This window comes from Lepidochelys kempii, chromosome 23 (genome assembly GCF_965140265.1).
Source record: "Lepidochelys kempii isolate rLepKem1 chromosome 23, rLepKem1.hap2, whole genome shotgun sequence".
Classification (NCBI taxonomy): domain Eukaryota; kingdom Metazoa; phylum Chordata; order Testudines; family Cheloniidae; genus Lepidochelys; species Lepidochelys kempii.
Genome location: NC_133278.1, coordinates 4,763,828 through 4,784,223, shown reverse-complemented (window position 1 = coordinate 4,784,223; position 20,396 = coordinate 4,763,828). Strand labels below are relative to the sequence as shown.

The 20,396-nt window shown below is 57.8% G+C and overlaps 1 protein-coding gene across 2 annotated transcripts in view; it reads right to left on the bottom strand.

The window, feature by feature from the left end:
- PRKD2 (protein kinase D2) overlaps positions 1 to 15,938 on the bottom strand; it is a 31,005-nt gene extending 15,067 nt beyond the window's left edge. The window contains exons 1-2 of one of the 2 annotated variants that reach the window (XM_073321463.1): positions 15,395 to 15,938; positions 3,512 to 3,650 (exon numbers count right to left, since the gene is read on the bottom strand). In XM_073321463.1, the coding sequence (XP_073177564.1) occupies positions 3,512 to 3,650; positions 15,395 to 15,628 (373 nt within the window). In that variant the 5' untranslated portion in view covers positions 15,629 to 15,938. The remainder of the gene's footprint in view (positions 1 to 3,511; positions 3,651 to 15,394) is intronic. The other variant, XM_073321462.1, reaches the window with a different exon arrangement.
- Positions 15,939 to 20,396: the final 4,458 nt, after the last annotated feature.

Here is a 20,396-nt window from a genome sequence, read left to right as displayed (position 1 = left end):
AGCCAACACCCCACTTTCAGCAGTGGCCGGACCCCCCGTTGGTGCCGGGGCGCCCCCTGCTGGCGAGACCCCTGACACCGGGGATTCTCTAGCACAGGGGCCTCTGGCACAGATTGGGCGGACGCGGGGCAGGATTTCCTGCGGGTGGAGAGGGGGGGAACGTCACTGCCGTGGGCCCCGGAGCTGCAGCGCCCCTGCCCTTCCCCCCACCAGGTCTCGTGCCAGGGAGCCGGCCCCCAAACCACTTCCTGCCGGGGCGCGCGCAGGCAGCCCTGACTCAAAACAGCACCTGGGCACCGGCGGGAGCGAAAGCAGCCGTGGGCGGGCAGCAGCGGAGGAGAGCGATGGCGCCAGGGAGCCAGGGGCCCGGGCGCAGCCCACAGCCATGCGTGGGGAAGCTCCCCACCCACCCGCAGCCCCGGACTGACTACACCATCATCGGTACCCAGGCACCTGGCGCTGTATCCCAGCCTCTGCCCAGAGACCCCTGGCACCGAGACACGTCCTGTCCCCCCGCCATCTCCCAGCCCCGAGCCCCCCGTGGCACTGTGTCCCGTCCTCTCCTGCACCCCGAACCAGGCCCTGCCAGTCGCATGGCAACGTGCCAAGGGGCAGCGTCATGCCGGTGTAACACCTGATTCACCAGCCCTGCGGGCGGCCCCATTCTGCCCTGCCCAGCCCTCAGCGCCCCATCGGTCCGCCCAGCCTTCTGGCAAAGCAGCCAACGCCACCGAGCCGGGATCGGCTGCCACGGGCTGGGGAACACGCTGGTAATGCCCTCACAGCGCCGCCCGGCCGGGATCGGCAGCTGGACAGCCCAGGGCGCGGGCAGGTGCAAGCCAGTGCGGAGCGGGCCACGTGGGAAGAGCTTGGATGGGCTAGTGAGCGTCTGGAAAAGGAGGGCAAGTGTGTTGTGGTGTCACACACACAGAGCAGGGCCCATCCCCTCCGGCAGGGGGCGGCAGGGACACACACACAGAGCAGGGCCCATCCCCTCCAGCAGGGACACACACACACAGCAGGGCCCATCCCCTCCAGCAGGGGGTGACAGGGACACACACACACATACACACACACAGAGCACGGCCCATCCCCTCCAGCAGGGGGCGGCAGGGACACACACACACACAGAGTAGGGCTCATCCCCTCCAGCAGGGGGTGACAGGGACACACACACACACACAGAGTAGGGCTCATCCCCTCCAGCAGGGGGCGGCAGGGACACATACACACACAGAGCAGGACCCATCCCCTCCAGCAGGGGGCGGCAGGGACACACACACACGCACACAGAGCAGGGCTCATCCCCTCCAGCAGGGGGACACACACACACACACACAGCAGGGCTCATCCCCTCCAGCAGGGGGTGACAGGGACACACACACACACACAGAGCACGGCCCATCCCCTCCAGCAGGGGGCGGCAGGGACACACACACACACAGAGTAGGGCTCATCCCCTCCAGCAGGGGGCGGCAGGGACACACACACACACAGAGCAGGACCCATCCCCTCCAGCAGGGGGCGGCAGGGACACACACACACACAGAGTAGGGCTCATCCCCTCCAGCAGGGGGACACACACACACACACACACACAGCAGGGCTCATCCCCTCCAGCAGGGGGCGGCAGGGACACACACACGCACACAGAGCAGGGCCCATCCCCTCCAGCAGGGGGCGGCAGGGACACACACACACGCACACAGAGCAGGGCCCATCCCCTCCAGCAGGGGGCGGCAGGGACACACACACACACACAGAGTAGGGCTCATCCCCTCCAGCAGGGGGCGGCAGGGACACACACGCGCGCACACACACACACACACACACACACACACAGAGTAGGGCTCATCCCCTCCAGCAGGGGGTGACAGGGACACACACACACACACACAGAGTAGGGCTCATCCCCTCCAGCAGGGGGCGGCAGGGACACACACACACACACACACAGCAGGGCTCATCCCCTCCAGCAGGGGGCGGCAGGGACACACACACGCACACAGAGCAGGGCCCATCCCCTCCAGCAGGGGGCGGCAGGGACACACACACGCACACAGAGCAGGGCCCATCCCCTCCAGCAGGGGGCGGCAGGGACACACACACGCACACAGAACAGGGCCCATCCCCTCCAGCAGGGGGCGGCAGGGACACACACACGCACACAGAGCAGGGCTCATCCCCTCCAGCAGGGGGCGGCAACGACACACACACACACACACACACACACACACACACAGAGCAGGGCTCATCCCCTCCAGCAGGGGGCGGCAGGGACACACACACGCACACAGAGCAGGGCTCATCCCCTCCAGCAGGGGGCGGCAGGGACACACACACACACACACACACACACACACACACAGAGTAGGGCTCATCCCCTCCAGCAGGGGGCGGCAGGGACACACACACACACACACACACACACACACACACACACACAGAGTAGGGCTCATCCCCTCCAGCAGGGGGGGGCAGGGACACACACACACACAGAGTAGGGCTCATCCCCTCCAGCAGGGGGCGGCAGGGACACACACACGCACACACACAAAGTAGGGCTCATCCCCTCCAGCAGGGACGGACACACACACACACACAGAGTAGGGCTCATCCCCTCCAGCAAGGGGCGGCAGGGACACACACACGCACACAGAGCAGGGCCCATCCCCTCCAGCAGGGGGCGGCAGGGACACACACGCACACAGAGCAGGGCTCATCCCCTCCAGCAGGGACACACACACACACACACACAGACACAGCAGGACTCGTTCCCTCCAGCAGGGACACACACACACACAGAGCAGGGCTCATCCCCTCCAGCAGGGACACACACACACACACACACAGACACAGCAGGACTCGTTCCCTCCAGCAGGGACACACACACACACAGAGCAGGGCCCATCCCCTCCAGCAGGGGGCGGCAGGGACACACACACGCACACAGAGCAGGGCCCATCCCCTCCAGCAGGGGGCGGCAGGGACACACACACGCACACAGAGTAGGGCTCATCCCCTCCAGCAGGGGGCGGCAGGGACACGCACACACACACACACACACACACACAGAGCAGGGCCCATCCCCTCCAGCAGGGGGCGGCAGGGACACACACGCACACACACACACACACACACACAGCAGGGCTCATCCCCTCCAGCAGGGGGCGGCAGGGACACACACACACACACAGAGCAGGGCTCATCCCCTCCAGCAGGGACACACACACACACACACACACAGCAGGGCTCATCCCCTCCAGCAGGGGGCGGCAGGGACACACACACACACACAGAGCAGGGCTCATCCCCTCCAGCAGGGGGACACACACACACACACACACACACACACACACACACACACACAGCAGGACTCGTTCCCTCCAGCAGGGACACACACACACACAGAGCAGGACCCATGCCCTCCAGCAGGGGGCAGAAGGCATGTAGACACACACAGAGCCTTTTTTTTCTCTCTCCCCCTCATCCACACACACGCGTGTGTTACCTGAGAGCACCACCTCCACCAAGTCCCCCTCCTGGATGTCTCCAGCCACGCGCACCAGCTGCAGGATGTTGGCGGACGACAGGTCATGTTTGAAGAGCAGGATCTTGTCATAGAGCCCGTAGAAGCCGCACTCTGGGAACTGTGAGGACAGACAGACAGACAGACATGGGACGGGGAGGCCATGGCTGAGTGCTGGGGGACACAGCCGAGCCATGCAGTGAATACCCTGCTGAGGCAATTCTTAATTTAGCCCTACATGGTGCACAGGATCCGGTCCAAGAGGCACATACAGCTGAACCACATGGCGATTAAATTTAACATCAGTGTAGGGAGGGAAACACCTAAGAAACCCACCACAGCAGCATTTAACTACAAAAAGGGGGAACTACACTAAAATGACGAGGCTAATTAAATGGACATTAAAAGGAACAGTCACAAGGGTGAAATGCCTGCAAGCTGCATGGAAACTTTTTGAAAACACCAGAATAGAGGCTCAAACTAAATTTATACACACACACACACACACAACAGTAAAAGGACCAAAAAAATGCCATCATGGCTAAACAGCAGAATAAAGTAGGCAGCCCAGAGACAAAAAGACATCTTTTAAAAACTGGAAGTCAAATCCAACTGAGGAAAACAGAAAGGAGCATAAACTCTGGCAAGTCAAGTGTAAAAGTATAATTAGGCCGGCCAAGACAGAATTTGAAGAGCAACTATCAAAAGACACAAAAACTAGCGCAAAACTGTTTATAAGTACATCAGAAGCAGGAAGTGGGCCGAACAATCAGTGGGGCCACTGGATAATCAAAGTGCTAAAGGAGCACTCAAGGAAGACAAAGGCATTGCAGAGAAGAAGCTAGGTGAATTCTTTGCATCTGTCTTCACTAAGGAGGATATGAGGGAGATTCCCACATGTGAGCCATTCTTCTTCAGTGACAAATCTGATTAGCGGTCCCAGATGGAGATGTCAGTAGAGGAGGTTTCAGAACAAACTGATAAATTAAACAGTAATAAGTCACCAAGACCAAGAGTTTTGAAGGGACTCAATTATGAAATTGCAGAACTACTAACTATGGTAGGTAACCTACTGCTTAAAGCAGCCTCTGAACCAGATGACTGGCAGAGAGCTAATGTGATATCCAGTTTTTAAGAAGGCTGCAGAGGCAATTACAGGCCGGTTAAGTCTAACTTCAGGACCAGGCAAATTGGTTGACCCTATAGTAAAGAACAGAATTATCAGACACACAGATGAACAGGATATGTTGGGAAGAGTCAACATGGCCTTTGTAACGGGAAATCACGCCTCACCAATCTATTAGAATTTTTTGAGGGTGTCAACAAACATGTGGACAAGAATGATTCACTGGATATAGTCTACTTAGACTTTCACAAAGCCTTTGACTAGGTCCCCTCACCAAAGGCTCTTAAGCAGTCATGGGATAAGAGGGAAAAGCCACTCATGAATCAGTAACTGGCTAAAAGACAGGAAATAAAGGGTAGGAATAAACAGTCAGTTTTCACAATGGAGAGCGGTAAATAGCAGGGTCCCCCTAGGATCTGTACTGGGCTGTGCTGTTCAACATATTCCTAAATGATCTGGTAAAAGGGCTGATCAGTGAGGTGGCAAAGTTTCCAGACAGTACAAAATTACTCAAGATAGCTAAGTCCATAGCAGACCACAAAGAGGTACAGAGGGATCTCACCAAACTGGGTGACCAGGCAAGAAAATGGCAGATGAAATTCAATGTTGATAAATGCAAATCAATGCATATAATGCACATAATCCCAACTTTACATACAAAATGAGGGGGTCTAAATCAGCTGTTACCACTCAAGAAAGAGATCTTGGAGTCATCATGGATAGTTCTCTGAAAAGACCAGCTTAGCAAGCAGGACAGTTCAAGAAAGCGAACAGAATGTTAGGAACCATTAGGAAAGGGATAGATAATACGGCAGAGAACATTATAACGCCCCTATAGAAAGCCACGGTATGCCCACTCCTTGAATACTACATGCAGTTCTGGTCGTCCCATCTCAAAAAAGAGAGATGATTGGAAAAGGTACAGAGATGGGCAACAAAAATGATGAAGTGTATGGAACAGCTTCCACACGAGGAGAGATTAATAAGACTGGGACTGGTCAGCTTGGGAAAGAGACGACTAAGGGGGATATGACTGAGGTCTATAAAATAATGAATGGCGTGAAGAAAATGACTAGGGACGTGTTATTTACCACTTCAGGGAACAAGAGCCAGGGAGGGGTCACCCGATGAAATCAATAGGCAGCAGGTTTAAAACAAACAAAAGGAAGTGCTTCGTCACACAACGCACCATCAACCTGTGGAACTTCTTGCCAGGGGATGTTGTGAAGGCCAAAAGTATAGCAGCATTCAAAAAGAATTAGATCAGTTCCTGAAGAACAGGTCCCTCCATGGCTATTGGCCAAGATGGTTAAGGATGCAACTCCATGCTCTGGGTGTCCCTAAATCTAATAGAAGCTGGAACTGGATGACAAGGGATGGATCACTTGATGATGACCTGTTCTGTTCGTTCCCTCTGAGACACCTGGCGTTGGCCACTGTCGGAAGACAGGACACCAGGCTAGATAGAGCTTTGGTCTGACCCAGGATGGCCGTTCTTATGTACTTCTGATCCCTTCCCACAGCTTACCAGACCCAATATCCAGCAGAAGACGGCTCCCTGTTGGCTGGCAGGGAACACCCTGAGCCGGTGCGCCTCTACATGGGGGCATATATAGCCCACCCCATCCCACCCACTACTGAGCCAGAGAGGGGTAGGGCCAGGGAGCAGCCAGGCCTGCATTCAACAGCCAAAGCACAGAGGTGGCAAGTGAGCCACCCAAGATCAAACAGCGAATCAATGACAGAGCTCAGAATAGAACCCAGCCCTGACTCCCAGCCCTGCCCCCCATCCAACCATTGGACCCCACTCCCCTCCCAGAGCTGGGACAGAACCCAGGAGTCCTGGTTCCCAGCCCCCTGCTCTAACCACTAGACCCCACTCCCCTCCCAGAGCTGGGGACAGAACCCAGGAGTCCTGGCTCCCAGTCCCCCTGCTCTAACCACTAGATCCCACTCCCCTCCCAGCGCTGGGGACAGAACCCAGGAGTCCTGGTTCCCAGCGCTGCCCCCCACTCCCTCACTCTAAGCCCAATCTCACAGAAGTTGCGGTGGCTGGTGGGGAGCAGTGGTTGCATTATTGCGAACTTCTAGCTGCCCTCAGTACCTTCCATGGCTGCTGAGCCCAGCCTGGACTCTGGGGGTCCCACCCATGGGGAGGAGCTGGGGAGGAAAGACAGGGCCCGTGACCCATTAGTGCATCCCCTCCTCTGCTCCGAGAGCTCCCCACCCAGATCCATCCCCAAGGCAGTGCTGGTGCCAGGAGACAGGGCTGGCACATGGGGTGTTTAAGGGTCTCTGGCAGCTTGGGCTCCCTGGGGGAGACAGAAAAGATCCCGGGCCAAAGGCCCCACAGCTGCCCCGATGGCTTCCTCCAGCCAGGAGGGGATGAGGGTCTGATGCACGGGTGCCTGGTGCCACCTGCTAGGTGGGGGCGTGTTATCCCATCAGTGGCCTGCAGGGCCCTGCTCTGCTGCAGACAGACTCCCTGGGCAATTCTCTTCAGTTCCCCCATGCCTCAGTTTCCCCACCGGTACAGTGGAACTGGGTGCTCTGGCTCCCCCACTGTCAGCTGGAAGGGCGCCCCCCTCCCGCCCCCCCACATCTGATGGCAGAGCCCACAAAGGGCAGCCTGGACACAGGGGCTGCCGCGCTCTCCCTCCAGCTGCTTATGCAAATCCGTGGGGTTATTTTTGGCTCTGAGCTGGCCCCAGCGAGGAGCGATCTGGTTCCAGTTGATCTCCGGCCTCTTCCTTCCTTCCTCCTGCCCAAGCAGGGCCCAGCCCGTTCCACTCCACCAGCGCCAGGAGGAGGAGTCACCTCACACACCCACAGATGCACCCTGATCAGCCAGCTTGCAAGCTCAGCTCAGGGGAGCCACCTTTTCCCTCTCCAACACCCCCCCCCCACACAGACACACGGGGCCGGCTCTCTGAACCCAACTTCCCAGTCCAGGGCGGGCACAGAGAGGCTGGTACCCCGGCTCAAACCACCCCTGCTTCAGCTTTTGCAGAGAACCCAAAACCCCACCATGGCGATTCTGCAGAGACCCCCCGCCGCAACCGCCCATCTTGTTCTCAGGAAGAGCCAAGCGACAATAAAACCCCTCACGCAGGGCCTAGAGAGCGGCTAGCAGGGGAGCTGTCCGGAGAGCTCAGCGCACATCCCCAAGGCTGGCACGGTCAGAACCGGGCCTGCTGCAGCGACAAACAAGTCAGGAAAGCGGGTTCCTCTCTTTGAGTCCAGGAGGCTGAGAGACAGACCGATCTGGGCTGAGATAGCCAGCCCCAGCGTGGGCGGATGGGCAGAGAGGGAGATTGAAGGGCAGAGAGAAGGATAAAATGGAGAGACAGACAGACAGCGGATGGGTAGAAGGATGGATTGAAGAACAGATGGACAGACAGACACAGTGGATGGAAGGAGGAATAGAAGGACAGCTAGGATATTGCAGGCGGCTGGATGGATGGGCAGACAGTAGCTGGAAGGATAGATAGAACAACACATGGTTAGATAAGAGAGTGAATGGATCAAAGGACAGATGGACAGACCATGGACTGGAGGCTGGATAGGAGGACAGATGGACAGAGACAGTGGACGGAAGGATGGAGAGGAGGACAAATGGACAGACAAGCAGTGGAGAGAAGGAGGGACAGGAGGACAGATGGACAGAAGGATGGACACGAGGACAGCCTCAGTACTGCGGATGGAAGGAGGGAAGGGAGACAGACAACCCTTCCCTCAACATCTTACCCTCCCAGACATCCTCAGGATGAGGCCACGTGCCCAGGTGCGGGCAAGTGGGGGCAGGGTATTGTCAAGCAGGACACGGGGACTCTTGGGACGTGAAGGAGGGGCCACAGGACTGGGATGGGGCGGGGGTAACCGTGATGTGCCCTGGGCTTGGGGGGTGGCATGGCTAAAGACACAAAGGGCCAGGTGGGGAAGGAGCTGGGCAGCGACTCAAGAGACCAGGGTTCGGTTCCCAGCTCTGCAACAGGCTCCTCTGTGCAACCTTGGACAAGTCACTTAGCTCCTATGTGCCTCAGTTTCCCCATCTATAATGGGGGACTGGGGGAGAACAGCACCACCCTGCCTTACAGGCAGGGCTTATGAGGATAAATACACCAAAGGGCGTGAAGTGCTCAGATACCACCGGGCTGGGGACCATCAAAGACAGGAAGGGAAGGCTGCCCCACAGAGCTGGAGCCAAGCAGGGGGAGGGGCTGGGGTCAGGGCTGGGGAAGCTGCAGCTCAAGCTGGGTTGAACAGGGCCAAGGCCTGGTCGGTTCTGGGCAGGGGGGAGGCAGCGGGGAGGCAGGGAGCCCACGAGGGACCTCTGGGAAAGGGCTCGTGCCGCAGCTCTGCGGCTGCAGCCGGCTGCCTGTTGTCAGGACGTGGTTAGAAGCAGGGCTCTTGGCCCGGGGCCCAGAGAGTTCAGTGAAGGGCTGGTGCAGGTGCCGACACTGCACTCCCTGCCCCCCCCGTTCCCCCTCTGAGGGGCCAGGCTCCTCCAGCAGCCACGGTGCAGCAACAGGCTGTGTGGAGCCGTCACACAGGGGGAAACTGAGGCCCAGTAGAGGCCAAGTCCCTCATCCAAGGATGCTGAGTGAGTCAGAAGCAGAGCAGGGAAAAGAACCCAGGAGTCCCAGCCCCCCCCCCCGCTCTAACCCCTGAACCCCGCTCCCCTGCCAGAGCTGGGATGAAACCCAGGAGTCCCAGCCCCCCCCCGCTCTAACCCCTGAACCCCGCTCCCCTGCCAGAGCTGGGGATAGAACCCAGGAATCCTGGCTCCCAGAGCCCTTTTGCCTGCTCAGGGTAACTCCCACCGACCAGGACGCCAAGTTCAAAGCGTGCCCCCGGGGCCTAGCTTTCCTTCCCAGGCCTGTTGTGCAAGAAGACCCCAGCTCTGGTACCGCCACGTATCATTGGATCCCAACACCAGGGCTGCCCGTCTCGATTCTCACACAGGAGATTAACCCTGTGGATGGGTGTTTCGGAGCACACGGGCCAAGGGGAGCAGCTGCTTCCCTGGTGCAGGGAGAGAGGGAGGCAGCAGCTGCGGGGGGGCTAATTACAGCGCCTCCCCCACCCACTCCGCCCAGCTGTGGCTCCAGCCGTGGGGTGGGACGTGACCCGGCCACAACCACAGGGTCAGTGGTGAACACTGCAGTTTTGCTCCGTGCAGCCATGAGCTGCCCAAAGATCCCAGGTTGCAGGAAGCGGCTGGTGGCTCGGTAGGAGGCCTCAGTGAATCAGGGGGAGTTGACCAGCTGAACACCCCGTAAACCAATTGTCCCACCCACTTGTGGCTGTCAAAGAGACCGAGAGCCGGACCGGGCTCCTAATCCGCTGGGGGGCCGGGACAGTTGTCCAGCCTGACTCCCCACTGTAGCAGTAAGGGAGTTCTTCACTTCCCCACCCCACATGACTGGGCAGCGTCTCCATAGCACTCAGAGGGCTGCATTCCTTCCACCCCAGAAGCAGAGGTATTTACAGAAATACATGCATTAAATATTTGCGAGGAGTGCAGTACTGTGGTAACGAGGGCCGGATTAGGACAGAGGGATGGATACAAAATAGGGGTGGGGGGTGTTTGCATGTAGATAGATAGATAAATAGATAGATAGAGCACAGGGATAAAGTGTCCTATATACACACTGTATAAAAGAGAGGCCCCAAGAATCATGAGTTTTTGTTTTAAATAATAGAACTGAGGTTATTTATTTGCCTTCTGGTATCATAGAATCTCAGGGCCCATATTTTCAAGCTTTTGTCCACAACCACAAGAACTTACATTTTAAAAACAAAAAGAAATTTAAGCAGAGATCCGAAGGTCATAACCTGACTCCTGCAGCTGGGGACTTGTAGGGGGAGGGAAACAAACTCAAAGTCTCACAAGGTTTGCAATACAATGGTGAGAATCGTAAATTTATTTGGAATCATTTCTGGGTGAAGTGTGGGCAAAAGAGAAGATAATGAGCAGCTCTACTAATTATTTAGCTACATTAATACTATAGTAACCACTTAGAAGCTATATTAATTAGGTCTCACCCTGCTAGTCGGTCGAGTCTTTTACACTGCAAGCTCTCCAGGGCAGAGACTTGCTGGTTTTGCCATGTTTGTACAGCACCTGCCACAATGGAGAGAAACTAGACATCTCTACGGGCTACCACATTCTCTTCAATAATAATAATTTACTATTCCTGGGGACAGTTGGCTTCTTTTGAGACCTAAAATCTAAGGTTTGATATTTGTCCAAACAGGATTTAAAAAAAAAAAAAGGGGGGGGGGTGGAGAAATGGTTTTGAGTGTTACTGTTTTAAAAAGACACTTCACCTGGATCTGGATCTGGATTTTTAGATCATATTTTCCAGCACAAAAGGGATAAAATCTAGCAGCCTGAAAGACCCTCCGGCCCTCACCTGTGATGACACTTCACTCCCATTCCTGCTGTCTCATGTAACGTACAAAACCCATAGCCTCCCAAGACTTTGGCCGCCGAACCTCACGACAGCAGCAAGGACAGAACCCAGGCCTCTTTCCCGGAAAGCCCAGCACCACCGGAGAATCTCCATGAGCAGCGAGGCTATGACACACGACTGAGCGGTTCTGACACCGCCCAGCGGAGGGCAGCCATGCACAGGCACGCTGGGCCACAGCATTTTCCATGGGCAGGGCCCGGTCCCTGATAACATCCCAGGAATTCAAAGTCCACCGCAGTTAGCTACAGATTCAAAGCTGGAGATGAGGCCAGTGGGGCCTTACTCCCCACAAGGTGTCTGGTCCCTTGGAGGCCCACAGGAGCTCTTCTTTCTACCCTGGTTCAGTACCCCCCGCCTCCATGGGACGCAGCCTGTGGTAGATCAGCCAATGCCAAGGTGATCCTAATTATTAGGTGTGTTATGGCAGCACCCAGTCACACACTAGGACCCAATTGTGAGAGTGGCTGTATTACTCTGTATTGTATAACTATTAGTTGTATTACGGTAGTACCTAGGCACCCCACTCCTGGACCAGGACCTCATTGCGCCAGGCGCTGTATGTTTTTATTGCTATTAGTGTTTATTGAGGTCGTGCCTAGGAGCCCAGCCACAGCCCCCGCCCTCACTGTCTCTGTGCAGCGCTTGGCACAGAACAGAAAGACAGTCCCTGCTCCAAAATGCGGACAACTGATCGGGGAGGGGGGATGACACGGTATGTGTGCACAGTTCGTGCCTTGTCCCTACCAAGCTACGGGGGCTGCTCCTCCAAGCCCCGAAATGCAGCCCCCTCTGGGGTGGAGCATGGCAGCGCCATAAGAGACAAAAGCAGCTGCAGCCCAGTGAATCCGCTCTCCACCTCCCCTCAGGGCCTTCCACGGGTTGCAGGGGGTGGATCCCAGCCCCGCTACAATACCACATCCCAGTGCAGGCCTGGGGTAGCAGCCTGTCTCCCTCCCTCGCTCCTCTGTCTCTGGAGGCAGGGAACGGATTTCCAGCTAGGGAGGCAGGTCTTTGGGGTAAGAGGTGTCTCCTGGGAGGGGGAGTGACTCTGATGCCCCATTCTGCTCCCCTTGTAGACCCACCAGAAGAGAAGACTTGGGGGGGGGGAGCATTGAGGCAGCGTGAGCCCACAACAGGGGAAGTGGGAATAATCACACACACCCCAGTTACGAGGCCAGCTGGCTCGTTCTAGGGCATCCCCAAAGAGCCGGGATGGTCAAACCCGGCCTTTTTCTCCTCCTCCTGGACTGGCCAGCTAAGGGTTAATCCCGGAGTCACGCTTTCCCTTCTCCCAGCTGCTGCCAAAACTGTTACTGATCTGCAGGAAGCAGGCACATAACAGCAGGCAATAAACCCGAAGGGAGGGAGCTCTTCTCCCGGCCAGCACAGGCATCAGGGACTGGCCCCTCTATTCAAGGCTAGATCAAGATCAGGGCAAGGCCTGCTAATCAGCAGGCTCATATTTCTACGGGGCCCTGGAGGATCCACAAAGCACCGAGCAAAATCTAAACACTGGGCACTGAAATGCAGCCACCTCTGGGGTGAGGCGCAGCAGCTCTTTCACAGCCAGACAAACTTTCTACGGTTCAGAACGGAGGAAGTGAAGCATGAGCCAACCTGAAACTACAGACAGGAATTTAAGGAAGTGGAAGACAATTACCAACTACCCAGACTGGAATTTAGCCAGGAGACCTGAGCTAAGAGGCCTTCCCTTGTGAAAAGCAGCTGTGGGAGCTTTAGTAACCACAAGCAATCATGGCCTTTTGCATTTCCTATAGCGGCCAGCACCTCCAGCAGCACCCTACCCCTAGCACCAGGCTGGGGCTGATCCCTGCCTGGGGCCCCCAGGCAATGCCCCAATACTGCATCCGAGGGGAAGAGTACCCCTTACAGGTAGTAACACAACTCTTCAATGGCACTGCACACCCACGGATCTCAATGCCCAGTAGAGTACAAGGAGAGCAGAGAGAGAGGACATGACTTGCCCAAGGCCTTACAGTCTCCTGTGCTGAATGCAAGGCCACATTAAACCTCAGAGCTGGGGGGCAGAACCCAGGAGTCCTGACATCCAGGCCCCGCCCAACCACTAGCCTCCACTCCCCTCCCACAGCTGGGGCTAGAATGCAGGAGTCCTGGCTCCCAATCCTGTGCCCTTTCCACTTGACCACAACGTCTTTGCCTGCAGCATCTCTGAGGTCTCTCATCCAAGAACGGCCCCTGTTTACCCTTTGGCCGGCTCCCCCACGTGGCCCCTACAGTTAGCGCCTTCCCCTCCTTGCATGCCTCACATCCACAACGCCCTTCCTGTCCACCCCGCCACAATGAATGCACTACACCCCCAGAGGGATACCTCCCTAAGCCCCACAAAAGGGCTCTCTGATGCTATGGCATCATCTGTTCCCACCCCCCCGCCAGAAGCTACTGTGTCCAAGGCCTCGGGGATTAACCAATCTGGGCCAAGCTCGAGGGCTAGTGATCTGGATCGGTTCTGACTCATGGCGTCCGAGCCAGCTGCAAAGTCGCTCCTTGCCCAGGCTCTGGAGATCAGGCTCTCCTTGCTCAGGCTCTCCAGCTAGGAGATCCAGCAGAGGGAGAAGGGGCCCTTTCCCCAGCCAGCTGGGGGGGGGGGGGAAGGGTCACAACCCTAGCCGTTGGGGTCACCCCTGCTTCCCAGCCCTGGCAGCTCCTGTGCAGGGACGGCAGATCCAACTGGAAAGGTAGCCCCAACAGCACGGAGTTTGGACTGGGGCAGGGGGGCATGAAACAGGTTTGTGATGCATCCCTCTGCTCCCCTTCCCTTTAGGTCTCCATAGCCTGTGCCCCAAGACCCCAGGAGAAGGACACCAGCGTGGGGGAGGGAGGGGGGGATATATGGAGGGAGGTCAGTCCTGGAGCTCCTTACTGGGAATCAAGTGATCAAGGGAGTCCCTGAAACACACACTGCAGAATCTTCATCACCCAGACCCAAACTCCCAGCACAGATACCCAGCCCTGAACTCCCAGACCTCCCAGCACCCAGACCAGACCCTGGCCCCACAGCTCCTTCCCTGTCATGCCCCACGACAAGGATGGAGGGGTCCCCTCTGATCTGCCCCATCCCATGGGCCTCCGTGAACCCAGCTGGGCCTCTGGGAGCTGGAAAACCTCATCCCTTTCCCGTCAGGCAAAGAGTCACGGGTAGAGTTTCCACTCGTTGGTGGAAGTCCTGCTGTTTCGGGGAGTGGGGGCAGAAGAACCCCTTTACCTGGGGGAGGATGAGGAGCACCAGACTCGGAGCTTAAACCGCAAAAGTTGCAGTTTCCAACCAAATGAAATCCCCGCCCCCATGGGGGGAGTCGGGCGGAGATGGGACCCAGCCCCCAACCCCAACCCAGAGTCTGGCCCCAGCTGGCTGCCTCCCAGACCCTCCGCCTGGCTTCATTACCCTATCTACCCCCACACAGCTTCCCACATCCCCTCTGCACCCCACTTCCTTCCCCATCGACCCCCATCCCAGGCCCGCCTGTCCCTCCACCATGCACAGTATAGCATCAAAACACCACAACTGCAGTTAAACCTTCCCACCCCACGCAGCTGATACAGGCAGCCCAGCTCACAGGCTCCCAGACACACACCCATGTGGACACACGCAATTCCAGGCACACACATTAAGTCTTGATGCACAGACACAGTCATGCAAACACTCTTGCCACATGCACCACAATCATACACACAACACAGAACCGCACAGTCACACACACACACACACACCACAATCATACACACAATGTGCAATTGCAGTCACACACTCATAACAGTACAGATACACAATCACAATCACACAGTCACACAGCACAGTCATACACACAACACACAGTCACACACTCACAATACAGATACACAATCATACAACACACAATCGCACAACATGCAATCACAGTCACACACCACAATCACACACAATACACAATCGCAGTCACACACTCACAACAGTAAAGATACACACTCATACAACACACAATCAGTCACACACCACAATCATACACACACCACGCAATCGCAGTCACACACCACAATCATACACACAACATACAATCGCACATGGTCTCTCACACACGCCAATTTAGATACACAAACACACACACAGGACGATCTAGACACAATTACACACAGACAGACAGAGACAGAGCCTCTCTCGCTTCTTGGGCCCGGAGTTAGCTGGTCCCTCCGGGCAGCGCCTGACCCCCAGACCGCCCCACACCCGCCCCATCCCCCCTTTACCTTCTGGTCCACGATGGAGCAGGCCAGCTGCTTGACATGAGCCAGGTCCGAGGCCGCGGGGAGCAGGACGAACTCCCGGGTCAGCCCGATCTGGAGGTGGAAAGAGACCCCCTGGCAAGCAGCGCAGGACCCAGGCGCCACCGGCGCGGGCTCCGGGGCTGCCAGGCAGCCTCCCGGGGTCCCGGGGGAAGAGGGGAGGGCCGGGGGACCGGCGCAGGCCGGTGGGGAGGCCATGGAGGCCCCCGGAGAGACGCACAGACTCCCCCGCCCCTGCACCCCGAACCCAGGCGTCCGGGTCTGGCTGTCACATCCGAAGCGGGCAGCGCATCCCGGAGGGGCGCGGCGCACGAGAGCTGGCCAGGGGGGGCGCACGGCCGGGGCGCACGGGTCCTGGCACGGCCGGGGGCGCACGGCCGGGGCGCACGGGTCCTGGCACGGCCGGGGGCGCACGGGGACCCGGCCGGCGCCTCTCGCTCTCCTCCGCCGCCGCTTTCTTTTTCTTCCCCCCAAACTTTACGGCCGGCCGGGACTGAGGAGGAAGTGCTGTGAGTGACGGGCCGCGGGGCCAATGGCGAGCTCCGGGGATGAAGTCAGACGACTCTTCCCCCCCCTCCAAACGCCCCCGCCAGCTCTCGCCACACCCCGCCCCGGGAGAGCGCGGCAGGGCGCCCCAGCCCCCCCGCACTTCTCCTGCTGTCCCGCACTGGAAGCAGATGGGGGGCAGCGCGCCCCCCGCCCCGTCTGTCTACATGGGTAGCTGGAGTCGTCTCCCCCACTAAACAAGGCGCTGGGGGGGCAGCGGACCATTCCTTCTCCTGTGTTCCCCCTTCTGCTGGGATTCCCCCGCACATCCCACCCCGTTGGTGCCCCAGAGAGAGCAGGGACCACCCGCCACTCAGCCTTGGGACCCCTCTCTCCCCTCTGCGGTCATCCCCCCCCCACACACACACGCTGGGGAGAGCGCCCCCTGCTGGCACCAGGGAGCCTGATCCCTCTGCCCGTGGTTTGGGGTCCTGCCGGCACCCTTCTGCCACTCCCGGGCATCCCTGGAAGGGGGGGAAGGCTGCAGCCAAGCGAGTCCAAGGAGGCTCTTGCAGGGGGTAGGGGCTGCAGAGGAGAAGGCTCCCAGGCCGTCACGTCAGTGGGGGGACAAGGCAGCGGCCAGTGCTAGGTGTGAGAATGAGAGAGACAAGAGGCCAGATTCTCTGATCTGCTCCAGGCCACCTGTGATATCTCAGCTTGCTTGCAAGTGTGTGTTGGCCCATGCAGGCCTGCGGGAGCGGCAAGTCTGCATGGGAGATGCCGGCAGAGTTGCCCATTGGCAACTGCATGGGTGCCCCTGCGTGTTTGTTTGTGCATGCGTGCAGTGACGTTTGCTCGTGCGCATTTGCTCGTGCATGCATGCAGAGTGGCAAGTTTGCCCAGGTGTGTTTGCATATGGAGGGGTGCCGGGCATGTTTGCAGATGTGTTTGCTCCTGTGTGCATTGTGTGTTTGTACACACGTTGGCACACGCTTGCGCAGGGGCACGTTTGCACAAACATGTATAGTCTTGGGGTTGCACATTGTACATGGCACTTGTCAACACATCCAGGACCCTGGAAGAAGTTCTAACGTGACCACTTTGGGAGCAAGCTTCCCCATCGGGGACCTTTGTCTGTGGGTCCCCATGCCCCCTCCCCCTTTCCCCAGGAAGGTGGCAGGGAGACAAAGGGAGCTGGACACAGAATCTCTCCTCCCCCCTCCAGGGCTCAGAAGAGCCACTCGCTGCTGCTGTCGTCTCCGCATGGCCTGCCTTAGACAAACATCCTGCCACCCGTGCCGGAGGGGCTGGAAGCTCCCCCACCCACAGAGACCTGGGGGCAGGAGCCGTGACTGCCTAGGCCTGGGAGGGGACAGAGCAGAGAAGCCTGGGAGATGTTCCCAGCCTGAGCCCTGCTGAGCTAGAAGTCTAAGGGGAAGGAAGTGGGGATTAGCCCAAAGGCCCATCTACCAGGGTATCCTGTCTCCTTCAGTGCCCTGGCACCAGCTGTTGCAGAGGAAGGTGCCCCCTGGTGGGCAATGAATGAATAACCTGTCTAGCAGGGAAGTTACCTCTTCACCCCATCCCAGAGACTTTCGCTCAGGCTCCGCATCAGGAGGATTTTCATAGATCCCAAGGCCAGAGAACATCCCCACAGTAATTCCTAGAGCAGATGTGTCTGAAAACCACCAGATTCAAACATTGCCAGAGGTGGAACAGGCCGGCTGCTGGACACGAGCTGGGTCTGAGGCCACGGGGAGGAGGACGAACTCCCGGGTCAGCCCAATCCGGATGTGGACCGACACCTCTTTCAGTCTTCCTGGTCTTTACGCAGCTCTGGCCCCTGCTGTGTGTCAGCTCCCCTTTGGGGCGAACAGAAGCAAATCTGCTATTCCAGTCTAGGGCAGCCAAATATTAGCAGGGAGGGATAGCTCAGTGGCCTGCTAAACCCAGGGTTGTGAGTTCAATCCTAGAGGGGGCCAATTAGGGATCTGGGCCAAAAATTGGGGCTTGGTCCTCCTTTGAGCAGGGGGTTGGACTAGATGACCTCCTGAGGTCCCTTCTAACCCTGATATTCTATTCTATGATTTGCAGAATGAATGGCATTGGCACAAAGCTGCCCACAACCAGTCACTCCCTGGCTCTTCTGTAGCACTTGCCAGCCAGCCATCTCAAAGCCAGGTGTCAGCATCATTATCCCTATTTTACAGATGGAGAAACTGAGGCACAGAGCAGGGAAGTGACTCACCCAGCAGGGCAGGAGCAGAGCTGGGGACAGAACCCAGGTTGCCTGAGTCCCAGCTCACTAGACCATGCCCCAGGAACCCGTCATGCTGGGGCTGTCCATTCTTACTGCTTTTAGCTTTATTCAAGTATCCGTAGGAGCGCCAGCAAAGCCGGTTCCTGCCCCGAAGAGCTGCCCATCTAAGTACAGAAGAGTCAGACCAGAAAGGGCTGATTTGTCCCTATCCGCTCCTGAGTATGGCACTGGGAAGGCGGGGGAGGAGTAGAACTCACTCCTTAATTGTGCCCTGGGGATTATTAGCTAATGTCACTGGCAGCAGGAAGGAGGGGAGGGGTACGGGAAGGAGAGGGCTCCCAGCCAGTGCTAAGAGGAGTAATGGAGACTTGGCCATGCAGAGCCAGAGCACCAGCTGCCCCTGGGCAAGGGGAAGCTGAGCACAGAGTCATCTTCCTGCCCTGGCCCTGCACCACCCTCCCTGCCCTGGGGAGAAGGAGCCCAACAGGTTGGGCAGCATTCTGACCCAGCCATCCCGGCACCCTGCTGCAGGCCCCAGCGGGCGGGGGCGCTGCCCCAGCTCATGTCCCTGCGTGCGGGCACCCTATCCTGCTGGCGTACATGGCGGGGGTGTGCATGCGGTCAAGCATGTACAGATGTTGCCTCTGTGTGCGGGGCGGGTGGGTGCAATGCATGTTTGTGCGTGTGCAAGGTGTGGAAAGCATGTTCATGTGGGTGCAAGGTGTGTCCATGCGCATGCAATGCATGTACAAAGCATGTTCATGGGTGTGCAATGTGTGGTTCTTGAGCAGATGGCTTGCAGCGTGGCTGGGAGTTCTGGCAGGGGCTCTCAGGGCCTTACAGCCCCAGCCCCGCCCTGTTTCCATCGCGAAGAGCAGACCCGGCCGCACCCTCTTGGGAGCCTCAAAGTGGATTGAGGACAGGCTGGGCTTTCCTGCCCTGTATGCAGCCAGGCCTAGGCCGGTTTGAGTGCGGGATGAGAGGGGCTTTGTTCTGGGCAGGTTCTGCAGGTGCTTCCCCCGGCAGCCCCACCCCCCAGCCACCGCCAACGCAAACAGCAGCGGGAAGAGGCCCCAGGCTGCAGTCACAAAGCAGCTGGCCGCCAAGAGCCCATGCCCGCCACAGGGCGGCTCTTCCAGTGCCCCTCAATCCCAACCCGCAGCCCCCTGGCCTCCTCCTGCCCAGCTCTATTGCTGCTCCTCTGTCCCCCTGCCAGTCCAGCCCTGATCTCTCCCCACACAGTTCTGCTGATGCCTCTCAAGTCTTGCCCCACAGGCCTCCCTGTTGTTCCCTGCTCCTTACCCGACTTGGGGAGCACTCCCATATTTAGAAAAAGGAGCATCCCAATTAAATAAACATTAGGAGGAACATAACAGGAATCGGGGCATCTTTGCTGGAGACTTAGGGGGCGGAAGTGTTTCCGTTAGTCCCAGCCTCTGCCCCCAGGTTGGCTGGTTCAAAACCAGTTCCTCCTCTTTTCCGAGGAAGTTTTGCTTCTTGGAAATAAATACGAGACATGGGTGGGTGTACTTGTGTACCGTCCGGGAAGTTTCCTGGCAGCCGCTGCTGAAAGCAACATTCAACCTACTTAAAAACAATCAAACAATCCAGCCATATAAATAAACCTTACAGAGCTCCTCAGCCCAGCATGGGGGGAGGGAAACCTTTGGCCCAGTGAGCCTGCAGCTCCTATTAGCTTTGGGGGGCTCGGCCCCTCTGGAAATCAGGGCCTTAAGAGACACCTGCCCCTGAGCTCTAGGCACAGCCAAGCCTTTAGGAAGTTCACATCTTCCCCACCCTCCCAGCCAATCCCAGGGGAAACAGTCTTGTGCATGGCGTGAAGGCACAAGCACCAAGTCAGCTCCCCATTATTATTAGGTGTATTACGGTAGCACCTCATGGACCAGGACCCCATTGTGCTAAGGAAGGGGTGGGCAAACTTTTCGGCCTGAGAGCCACATCTGGGAATAGAAATTGTATGGAGGGCCATGAATGCTCACAGAATTGGGGTTGAGGTGTGGGAGAGGGTGAGGGCTCTGGTTGGGGGTGCAGGCTCTGGAATGGGACCAAGAGGTTCGGAGGGCAGGAGGGGGATCAGGGCTGGGGCAGGGGGTTGGGGAGAGGCTCAGGGGTGCAGGGTCTGAGCAGCGCCTATCTCAAGCATCTCCCGGAAGCAGTGGCATGTCCCTTCTCCGGCTCCTACGTGGAGGCACAGCCAGG